The sequence below is a fragment of the Musca vetustissima genome, unplaced genomic scaffold, assembly GCF_032173495.1.
Source record: "Musca vetustissima isolate MV318-11 ecotype Yass unplaced genomic scaffold, APGP_CSIRO_Mvet_v1 utg47811, whole genome shotgun sequence".
Taxonomy (NCBI): Eukaryota; Metazoa; Arthropoda; class Insecta; order Diptera; family Muscidae; genus Musca; species Musca vetustissima.
In genome coordinates this window covers 62,557-73,857 of record NW_026879147.1, presented here as the reverse complement: position 1 = coordinate 73,857, position 11,301 = coordinate 62,557, and the positions used below count along the sequence as shown (strand labels likewise).

Genomic DNA, 11,301 nt, shown 5'->3' with positions numbered 1-11,301 from the left:
CCAAAAAATGTGCATACAAGTTCTGCCCGTGCTCCATGACACTAAGCCAAATTGAAGCATCAATCTCCAAGGCATAATGTCATAAGTAGATTGTTCAGATGGCATCTCCATGCTAATATTAAAACACCTTCGTCCAAAAGTCCTGAGATACCTTGATGGTAATACTAGAAATTTGAAAAGTTGCCAGAGTTATCCCACTTCCAAAACCAGAAAATATAATTCAGGAGAATCATATCGTCCTATCTCCCAATGTCCACCAATAGCCAAGGTTTTTCGAAGCGCTATTGTTAACATTCATGACTGCGCCCCTTCAATTAGCATCCCATCAACATGGATTCCGAAAATCACACCAGCGGGACTCAACGGCATATATTGCGAATGGTCTAAATTAGAATCGACCGCTAGGGCGGACTTGATTCTAATTCTTCATTGAATCCCCAGAGATGTTCTCCATAGAAGAACAAGTGGTTATCGTCCTTATAAGATCAGGAGGTCTTCTTCATATAATTCCCAGAGATCTTGAAGAGGAATTATTTATACAAATCCAAGAGGTCTTCTTTGAAGGACCAAGAGGATTTTTTCTGGAAGATTAAAAGGTTTTCTTCTATGAAAATAAAGATGTCTTCTTTAAAAAAACGAAGAGGCCTTCTTCATAGAATCCTGCGAGATTTTCTTGAACATATGGACCAATAATAAGTCTTATTTTATGGAAGATCAAAATGTTTCCTTTAGAAGACCACGAGGTCTTCACAGAATCCTCAGAGATCTTTTTGAGGAGGATTTTAGAAAACCAAGAGGCCTTCTTTTATAGAAGGCCTTTTAAAAACCATTAGGTTGTCTCCTATTAGAATGTCAAGGCGGTTTCTTCAGTAGAACACTAAGACCAAAAAGTCTTCTTCACCGAATCTCAAGATATATTCTTCATAGAATCCCAGAGATCTTCCATATATGCCCAGAAGGTATTCTTCACAGAATGTAAGGAGATATTCTTCCATATAAGACCCGAATGTCTACTTCATAAACAAGAGATCTCCTTTGGAATACCAAGACGTATTTTTATACAGAAGGCGAGCGAAACTGTATTTTTTATGAATGGCCAAGGGGTTTCTTCCTCGAAGAGCAAGAGACCTTCTTCTGTAGATGATAAAGAAGACTTTTTCATTGGAAGACCAATATGTCTTCTTTAGCAGAGCAGAAGTGCTCTTCTTTAGAAGCCCAGAGGGTCCTCTTACAGTAGCTGAGCCACAGGTGGATTAACGCCCACCATCGCACCAGCACCGTAGTGCTGTACCAATTGGCATGCATAATGAAGGCACACTATCCTCTTTGGTGAAGGAGGAAACCACAACACGTCACTTTACTGGCAGCAACTAACGAATAGCCAGCACACTGAACACAAACAATTAACATGCTGCACCTCACGGAATGCACAACCAAACCAAAGCCCTCCTGTAAGGTGGCTATGCACGTAGTCCATCTCCACTGTCCTTCTCCAAATTTATTCACGACTAAGACTACTTAAACAGCTAAAGGTCCGATCTTTTTCAAGAACTCTAATGAAATCCCATCCGTCTGTTATGCCCACATCTTAGAAGATCTAGAGGTTTTCACGAACTGATCAATTGATGGAGATCTCTAAAATGTATCCTTGCATATCTGCATACTGATGAGTATCACACAAAATCTACTTTGAAAGAAAGATTACAGCGGTCAGTCAAAAGCTCCAAATTCGCTCCATCAGTTAAATAATTCCATCTACCTTATGTTTACAGGTTAATGTATTTTGGTTTTGTGTTTACTTTGGATTTACAAAATCTTACTTTTCTTCTTTAACTAGTAGAAAGTAAACCGTTTTTAAAACATAAGATATTAATAAAATAGGTATACACATTTAGATGATATAAAAAAGATACTTTAATATTAATAAACAAAATAATAGGCAATACTCAGAGCAGGAAAATACTACATACTAAACACACGACGTTTAACTTTGTTTCCTTATTCGTTATCCATTAATAAAACTGACTGTATCTAGCTTAATGGCTTCTTGCACTCGCACAAACACACACATTAAGAAGATCAAATGTTTTTTTGATGATGACTGACAATCATATTTAAAAAAATGCATTATAAATTACAATTACTATTAACAATTCCTTTTCAAGAACAGCACTATTGGCCCGGCCCTTAGGCACGATTGGTGTCGGCCAGCACACGGCAAATACAGCCCAGACCACCTTTGGCAAAGACTTTTTCATGCCACTGTAACAGATGACCGCTTGAACCTTCCGAGGGCATTTCAAATCCACGATATATATACTTCATAAGAACATCGAGTAAGTCATTTTGATCCAGTACCTCAACAGCCTGATCCATTTGTGATGATTTAATAGAGAGCAATACCTTGAGGGTAACATTGAGGGCGTGGTCCTTTTGGCAATGGAAAGACGAAGGGAGATAACATTAATTAAATAAACATTTAAATCAAAAAGTTTTATCTTCATACCTTGACATGTTGTTGTTTACATCTCAAAGGAGCATTCTGTAAGACAGAGACCAAAGCCTCTATACACTTGCCTTCTGTCAGTAGATTGGTAATGAGATTTTCATCGCATGTATTTGCCACCGAATCGGCTTCATCTTCTTTGAAATTGTCTTCATTGTATTGATCGACATCGATTTTACGGAATGCAGAACTGGAGGTATTTTTGGCCATTATATAAATGAATGCAGTCTTTATTTTCACTTTTCTTATAACAGAATACAAAAAAGTTGCTGGAATTATTTCAAGATAAAAACAATGTAAATGATTCACTCTGCTAGACGTCGTCGGTATCTGGAAGACAAAACACTGAACATACCCCAACCAAAATATCATCAATTGTCAAATAATGTGCTTCTTCTTGCTCGTTTGTTTTTTGGTTAATCGACGTAAATGATAACAAGATGATTGTAGATTGTGTTCAGTTATTTTTGTGGAATCACTGAATGTACCTAATGCTGTTAAATTGTTTATTTTTTTAATATTATTTAATTAACAATAAATTATACATATTTATTACTATTATTACTATAGAAATTTAAATATAACGAAGCGATTGAATGGTAATTAGTTTATCTCTTTTAGATCCAGCTTAATTAATTGTGAGATCTGACAATTTTTAATAGAATATATATTATTACTTTTTATCCCTAGATAAAACAAAATTAAAATAACCTGAAAATAAACCTAACATGGGGCTCCTTTCTTCTTACAAATACATCATAAAAATTATTAATGTGTTTGGTTCGGAAAGGGCTTTTGAAAAGTTTGGAACTTATTCCACTGAAGTCATCTCCTGCGTTCTTATTCGATATGTTAGGAGGTTTGCTCCTGTATCGTAGGACTTCACTGCGAGATATTGGAATCCTTTTGATTAGAAGTTCTCTAGAGGCTTTTTGAGGGAAATTATGGGAATACTTCTTCACGACCTTTAAATGTTTCCTAATAAAAAGGAGTTCTTTTCGATGAGTTTATTGGGGTCATGGTCAAAATATCTTAAAAATAGCAAATTGCCCTAGGTAAACCTTCTCATCCAGAGCCCTTTTGGATATATCCCTTTTCGAACTTGCGAAGTGCTTCGCTCTGTCTGGTTTATGTCTTTGTTGATCTCATTTAAAACAATAGTAAATTTGTTCTCATCCGCAATTAAAGTCTTCTGCATTGAAAGCGGGTCTCTACTTCTCCACTGAAGAAGTGTTAGGGCGCCAATGGGCCAAGGATCATTGACACACGATCATTTCCTCTGAGAGTCTTCACTTCGACCACATGACAGTCCGCAGTAGCTTTCCGCTTTGCTTCTAGATATAATACCGATAACCTCACTTCAGCGGGGTCTTCGACTGTGGTCAAAACATTATGAATTATTCGGATATTCACAAGGAACTATCCGAGTAGTACTGCGAGTGACACCTTGATTGATATAATTTCCGACGTCGCATGCAAACGTGGCCAAAGTTAATACTCCAATGGAGGAGAAATCTCAAGACCTTTAATCTCAAGACCTTGAATGACGAAAAATATATGGCATCATTTACCATTGTGAAGGAATGCAAGACGTAACAAAATCGGCTAGAAGGAAAGTCCGTAAAACTTGCATACTTTTACTTTTGTGGCATGTTACAGAACAGTTGTTCCAAAAGCCGAGCTTAAAAATATTTCCAAGCGCGTCGGTCTTATGCGCATCTCTTCCAATTTGAAAGACCATCTTCCAAGATGTTGTCTTCTACTTGATATTTCCATCCAATTCCCCTTTCGATCTGAATATGAAGGACCTGTTCCTCACTGACAAAGTTGATCGTCGAAACCATCGATTCGGTCAGGTCTCCTTATGCAAAGGGGTCAAGATGAATAACTGTAAAAATAAGGAGTTTGCGGGTTTCAGTTCATGACATTTATACTCCGCAAAAAGGTTGTAAGATGGCACTTGTTGCGAAATTGCACCACTTTTTATAGGAAAAAAAGTTGCAGTTGGTTGAGTGGTGCATCTAAACCTGAACCATTGTAAGGCTGCCGCTGCTGAACTGTTCCATACCCTCATCCCCTCTAAGGTAGACAACTCACTATTTCAGGATGTAGTAACTGGATTAAGCTCCAAGAACAATAAAGTCTTTAACCCTTCCGATGGAGAATTAGATATTACTCTCAAATTTTAGCCATAGCGATGTAACAGCGGTGGGGCTGAGGACAACGGAGTTCTATCATCATATTCTCCGCCTATTTCTTAAATATTGTTTTATAAATTTATTATCAGTTTATGAGGTGACCCCCGAATATTTCGAGGGTCGGAATGAAAAATGTAATTACTGCGCAGGGTATGAACATACGACACGTTTGCGAATAATTTTCGTAGGCTAAAGGAGCTTTAAGGTTGGATATACAAAACGAAATCACTGAACGTACCTTATGCGTCATTGTTCTCTATTTGCTTAAGTTGACTATTACAGCCTGTTTTTGTAAAATTCCAAACGAACGAATTCGAGTGACTTACGACCAAACTCCTTGGTTTTGAAAAATATGTCATTTATTTTTGTTTTGAATCAGAAAACCTTTATAAACATAAATAAAGGTTTGGTCGTAAGTCACTCGAATTCGTTCGTTTGGAATTTTACAAAAACAGGCTGTTAAAGTTGAATTAATTTCTCTTATTTCAGATAAATAGTTATTGCTCTGTTTCGGAAACTCCACTTTTTGAGTGAGGGAACCAACTTTTGTTTTGCATGAATTCTCAAGATATGAATCAAAAGCTCACTGAACATACCACACCATGTCACAATTCAATGTTTTGGTAAATTATATTCTATTTAAAGTAGATATATATTTTGGGAATTACCGTTATCAAATTATTAATATATTATTATTATTTATAGAAAGTCATCTAATAATTTATTAAATAAACCACATTTTAGATTATTGATTGTGTTCAGTTATTATTTACCGGCTGTTGTGTGCTTCTTTTTTCCGTCAACACATGCAAAGTAAATTGATAACACAAAATAAATGTCAAATTAATTCCATCAAATCAGCTGTTATTTGGTCACTGAAGTTTTTTTGCACAGCAAACGGACAGGTAATTCCGTCGGAAAATCTGATTATATTACGAAAAAATTGAATATTTCTTATTGTTTATTTATTAGAATGTCGAAATATCTTGGCTTGGATCGCTTGGGTAAACTTTTTCAGATTGTTCGCCAAAATGGCGGTCTGAAAAATACCTATCTCAAATTGTATAGGTAAGTAGTTGGGCCGATTTGCCTCTTGAAATTATATAAGTTTTTGCCCAGAAAGTCTCCTAGCGTTTAATGCATAATTTGTTTATAATTGCAGAAATGATGATTTGAAAATCGGTACATTGGTTGGCACCGACAAATACGGCAACAAGTATTACGAAAATCCCTATTATTTCTATGGCAGAAATCGTTGGGTTGAATTTGCCGAACATGTGAATATGGATTATGATGGTTCGCAAATTCCAGCTGAATGGTTCGGTTGGATGCATTACAAGGTAATGTTGGAAATGATGTGAATATGTGGGATAATGGTTTGTAATGTGTGTTTCTGTTTTTTTTTTAGACCGATTTGCCACCAATCCGTGATGGCAACCGTCCCAAACACAAGTGGATGGCTGATCACAGTGAAAATTTGTCCGGTACTCAAGGTGAGCAATGTGATATTTAAACGAAATTAAATTACGTCCTTTTTTATTGGAAAAAATTTAATATGCCAGCCTCAAATACCAGCATTACCGAAAAAAGTCACTTTATTGTAAAAATGTACCGTTATATGGTTCCAACACAGAAACATGGCCAAATAGAGAGGGAACCAACAACTCCACATTACCGTCAATTAGAAAACATGCACAAAATATGGGGACTCGTCTCTATGCAAACATCCCTTAAAATCACTTAGACTAAAATATCGGTAATAACATCAACAGTTCCTCTACATGTAGGTCGACTAGAAAAACTAAAGTTTTAAACAAATTGATTCTTTAAAAAGTACGCATTCTACACGACCTCGTCAAAAAAACTCGTAAACTCACGACATTAGAGTTACATTGACCAACAAAATCGTTTAACCTCTTAGAAAGGAAAAAGGAAGAACCTATAGACCTTCTCGTCGGTTGTTTACAAATTTTACAAACCTCACCAGGAAGTAGAACACTATATTTCGAAGTTTCTTCTTTAACTGACTGCCGAATTCAATGATAATTTCATTGATATCTATACACAACCAAAACTCTGTTTACCTTCAATCTTAAAAACTCAAGCACCTGTCAATGCAACAGCCACCCTCTACAGGTATCAATTTTTTTTACTTTTGCACAACGACAGTTGTTTGCATATCCTAAATTTAATCCACGATCCCTTTTCATTCTCGAATAAGTTCAACGAATAGATCGACAGGTACTTGTCCGATTGAGCATGTGAAAACAAAGTAACACATTGCGCCTATTTCCATGAACAGAGGTACTCCGCCGCGTACGGTATGGTGTGTGCCTGTGAAAGGTGTCATAAAATTATAAACATAAATTATTAAAACCTTTACAACCACCAACAGGTTAAGTAATTTTATAACCAAATATCTTGATTTTATTGAGGGTCATGCATGATCTTCTTTTTTCGTGGGTACCACAATAACGCACCATTGCAATATGAATCTTTTGTGGTCAGATATTTGTAATCTGAATGCTGTGAATTTGAAAGATTGAATAGCTATTGAAAAATCATGATAAAACATGTTGACGCTATTGAGAATATATTTAATATTACAGATGAAATTTAAAAGGATTTTTACAAAGCAATGTAAAGAATATATTATAATGCCAAATAAATTCAGTTAAGTGTGGGCAATATTGAAGACTTTGGCAAAATATTTTAAACCATATGACAATACTGAAAGAGTGTGAGATTGACAGTAAATACCCTGGGCAACAAGATATTGGGTGTGTGAAAAAATTATATGGGGAATGAAATCCCGTGATTGTAAACTTTTATTCCTTTGGTTGTAAGGGCGCAGGAAGAATTATGTGATAGTTTTCTTTCGTCAAACAATTTTTTTTGCATTCCAACAATCATTTCAAACATAACTTATGTATTTTCTTTCATATACAGTGAGTGTAATAAGTATTTTGCCTCAATATAAATTTGACAAAATTATAATATAAAAAAATTATAATAAAGATGTAAAATGAATTATGTATGATGGGATATGTTTGTGGACATATTTAGATCTTATTTCTGCAAGAATCACTGCGAAAGACCTATTGGTCACGAAGATATCGGCCAAAATCTATACCAACACAAAAATGATTATCACAAAAAAGTATTTTGCTTTTTATTATCATTTTTGAAAAAATCATTATATAACACACGCTTTGTCTTTTTATAGTTACCATTGCGGGTAACCACATACTAAAAGCGATTTGGCGACGATTCCAATAAACCACGGCATTTTTTCGCGAATATTTGCTCACACTTACGTTCAATACATTCTCCAGCAATTTTTCATTTAATATATGGTAATTTCTCGTCCTAATCTCAAAATGAGAGTATTAGATATGGTCGTCGCGGCTTCAAAACATCCCAAATAACTTTAGAATAATAAAAAGGAGGTTTTGAAAAATAAATCGCGAGGACAGGACCTTAAAAACTATTAAAACCAAAATCCGACAAACAAATTATTAAAAAAAATATCGCGAAACCCCATTTTTCTGACTTTGAAAACCTTATGGTTCATTAATATTGATCTAGGAACCAATATATGCGATTAAAATAGCAATAAGGTGGTCAGATTCAAAGAAATTTACAGTTCTAAAACAACAGAAACTACAAACAGTACATGAAGTTGGGAGAAAACATCAATCTTCGTCAAATACTATTGCGTTTTAAAAAACTGTGGTAGCTGGTGACGAATACGCAGTCAATATTTTACATCCGTTTAACACCATCAGTTGTGAATAAAATGCATCAGTGAATAAACTGGTCGATCTATTTATTTTCGAAATTTGATGTATTTCTATTGCCACAAAACCGTTCTTTTTATTATTCTAAAGTTATTTGGGATGTTTTAAAGCCGCGACGACCATATCTAATACTCTCATTTTGAGATTAGGACGAGAAATTACCATATATTAAATGAAAAATTGCTGGAGAATGTATTGAACGTAAGTGTGAGCAAATATTCGCGAAAAAATGCCGTGGTTTATTGGAATCGTCGCCAAATCGCTTTTAGTATGTGGTTACCCGCAATGGTAAATATAAAAAGACAAAGCGTGTGTTATATAATGATTTTTTCAAAAATGATAATAAAAAGCAAAATACTTTTTTGTGATAATCATTTTAGTGTTGGTATAGATTTTGGCCGATATCTTCGTGACCAATAGGTCTTTCGCAGTGATTCTTGCAGAAATAAGATCTAAATATGTCCACAAACATATCCCATCATACATAATTAATTTTACATCTTTAGTATGCTGGCTTTAGGCGTATATATTAGAATTTTGTCAAATTTATATTGAGGCAAAATACTTATTACACTCACTGTATATTTATAACAAAAAAAGTTATTTTAAATTTCCGTAAAATGCCATGGGTGGGGCACCTTTGAACATGCCCATTAAACTCGAGTAAAAACAGAAGTTTTTAACTTTTGGCTTCGATTTCTCAAAATTTCAAATCGGTTAATAAGATTACGAAATTAACTGTATTTTTCACCATATTAATTTTTGTTTTTAAGTCATTTTATGTTTTAATAACTTTTGATCTAAATTTTTAAAATTTTGAAATTTTTTTATATATTTTTTAATGAATTAATGCATTTCTGATATGTATTAATAAAATACATACATATTTGAACATAAACACTGTAAAAAATCATGTCGTTCAAAAATGTCAAGCCTTGTTCAAAGGTGCCCCCCTGGGGGGGGGGGGGGGGGGCAGTTCGTCCATTAAAACAGTAATGAAATATATTTATCAAGCTTATAGTATGTCCTATTAGTTAAAATTTATAAGAAACTAAAAATTATAAAATAAAAAATTTTATAAGGCTTGAAAGCAAAAAGTGTTCAAAGGTGCCCCCCTCTCCCCTATATATATATATATATATATATATATTTGGCTTTTAATGGAGGCTTTAATTTTTTTAATATTTTTTTGGTTTAACAAAGAGGCAGATTTTTTAAAAATTATTTTATTATTTGCACTTACTAAAGGCGTAGTGGATGTTTTTCAAATTATTTTTTTGGCTTGCAAATACTTTTTTGGGTACAAGGGGCGGGATTTTTTTTTTTAAGAATATTTTTATACCCTTCACCACACTGTGATACAGGGTATTATGTCTTTGTGCATATATTTGTAATAGGAAAATGGAAACGAGGTTCCTTATGAGAATATACATAGAATCACTTTCTGAGTCGATTTATGCATGTCCGGCTGTCCGTCCGTCCATGAATTTGTATGAACCAAGTACAGATCGATTATGATCCGATTTGGATGAAATTTATCACATGTCACTTTTTTTTGGCCCAAGGACGAACCCTATTGAAATTGGAGAAAATCGGTTCAGATTTAGATATAGCTCCCATATATAGTTTCGTCCGATTTTATGTAGAGCACCATACTGCCAATATTGGTCCGATTGAAAAAAAAAATACACCGAGTACTGAATTATGTCCAGATTGATGTATGCGATTTTTTTTTTTTTTGAAATCGGCCCAGATTTAGATATAGCTTCCATATATACTTTCGTCCGATTTTACAAGTGAATGTTTAAAAATATAAATTTCAAGCCATTGAATTTTATCCTAGGGCCAAAACATGTCGTATTGGAAGCAAATTCCGTTTAATAAGTCAATTTTAAAATGTTGATTGTTAATTTCTTCAATGTGGTCCTCGGACTTTGAAATTACCATGAATAAATAAATAATTTTCCATTCATAATTCCACATTTTTTTTTTTTTTTTGCCCGTAGTAAATATTGAGAATTTGTTGTGAGTTTTCTTTGTTATTTTTGCTGTATGCATGAATAACCTACTACCACATAATGCATATTGCATGCACTCGGACGTGAATTGTGGCTGCGATTTAGTGTTTCTAGCAGCCAGTTCCACTTGTTTGCTATGTCCTCTTTAGACCCACACTTCCCAAAACCATTCGCTGTAGCATTGTTCCACATGAGGGTGGAAATAAAGGTCTTTGGTAAAGTATATAAAAAATTCGATCAGACGGAACTAAACCGTTTAACTTATTTTTGTAAAAATATATGATATTCTGTTTGGGTCATTTTTTATTAGTGTTTGGTATTATGGGGATTTATTCTGAATGTTTTACGTTTTACCCGATTATCGAATTTATTAATATTTTTGCACGGCTGACTCAAATTATAATAGTTGACAATTCATTTCTAATCACTAATTTTCTCTTTTTTTTATTCCAGAACAATATATGCCCTATAGCACCACCCGTACCAAGATTGAAGCTTGGGATCCCAAAAAAGGTTCCGGTTCAAAGTGATGAGTGGAACTTATTAGCCCCCAAATACTAAACTAATCACGAAAATAAATCGTTAGTGTTAATTTCTAAAAACCAGAAGAAAAATAAAAAATGTTGCTGTGAAAGAAGAAATAAAAATCCAACAAATTTTAATTTTTTTAATTTTAATTGTATTTAAATTTTCTTTTTATAAAACAATCACATTTGAACACTTAAAAACTAATTTAACATACAAAATATTTACAAGTTATACTCAAAAACATAGAAAAC

General features: G+C 34.0%; 2 protein-coding genes across 2 annotated transcripts; one reads left to right on the top strand and one right to left on the bottom strand.

Annotated features, from left to right (window-relative positions):
- Nucleotides 1-2,187: 2,187 nt before the first annotated feature.
- On the bottom strand, nt 2,188-2,760 carry LOC133323947 (actin-related protein 2/3 complex subunit 5-C-like). The gene is made up of 2 exons (XM_061532847.1): nt 2,507-2,760; nt 2,188-2,430 (listed from the first exon to the last, which is right to left on the bottom strand). The coding sequence occupies exons 1-2, from the start codon at nt 2,714-2,716 to the stop codon at nt 2,188-2,190; spliced, it is 453 nt and encodes a 150-aa protein (XP_061388831.1). The 5' UTR covers nt 2,717-2,760.
- A 2,901-nt stretch (nt 2,761-5,661) lies between these two features.
- Nucleotides 5,662-11,061, top strand: LOC133323946 (probable NADH dehydrogenase [ubiquinone] 1 alpha subcomplex subunit 12). The gene is made up of 4 exons (XM_061532846.1): nt 5,662-5,772; nt 5,867-6,044; nt 6,113-6,197; nt 10,976-11,061. Exons 1-4 carry the CDS (start codon nt 5,678-5,680, stop codon nt 11,050-11,052), a joined length of 435 nt encoding a protein of 144 aa, XP_061388830.1. The 5' UTR covers nt 5,662-5,677; the 3' UTR covers nt 11,053-11,061.
- Nucleotides 11,062-11,301: the final 240 nt, after the last annotated feature.

Excerpts from the sequence above, each read along its gene's own strand:
- LOC133323947 (XM_061532847.1), bottom strand. The coding sequence starts at position 2,716 with ATGGCCAAAAATACCTCCAGTTCTGCATTCCGTAAAATCGATGTCGAT. Across the intron at positions 2,431-2,506 it reads GTAAACAACAACATGTCAAG|GACCACGCCCTCAATGTTAC; the intron begins GTATGAAGATAA and ends CATTGCCAAAAG.
- LOC133323946 (XM_061532846.1), top strand. The coding sequence starts at position 5,678 with ATGTCGAAATATCTTGGCTTGGATCGCTTGGGTAAACTTTTTCAGATT. Across the intron at positions 5,773-5,866 it reads ACCTATCTCAAATTGTATAG|AAATGATGATTTGAAAATCG; the intron begins GTAAGTAGTTGG and ends TTATAATTGCAG. Across the intron at positions 6,198-10,975 it reads AAATTTGTCCGGTACTCAAG|AACAATATATGCCCTATAGC; the intron begins GTGAGCAATGTG and ends TTTTTATTCCAG.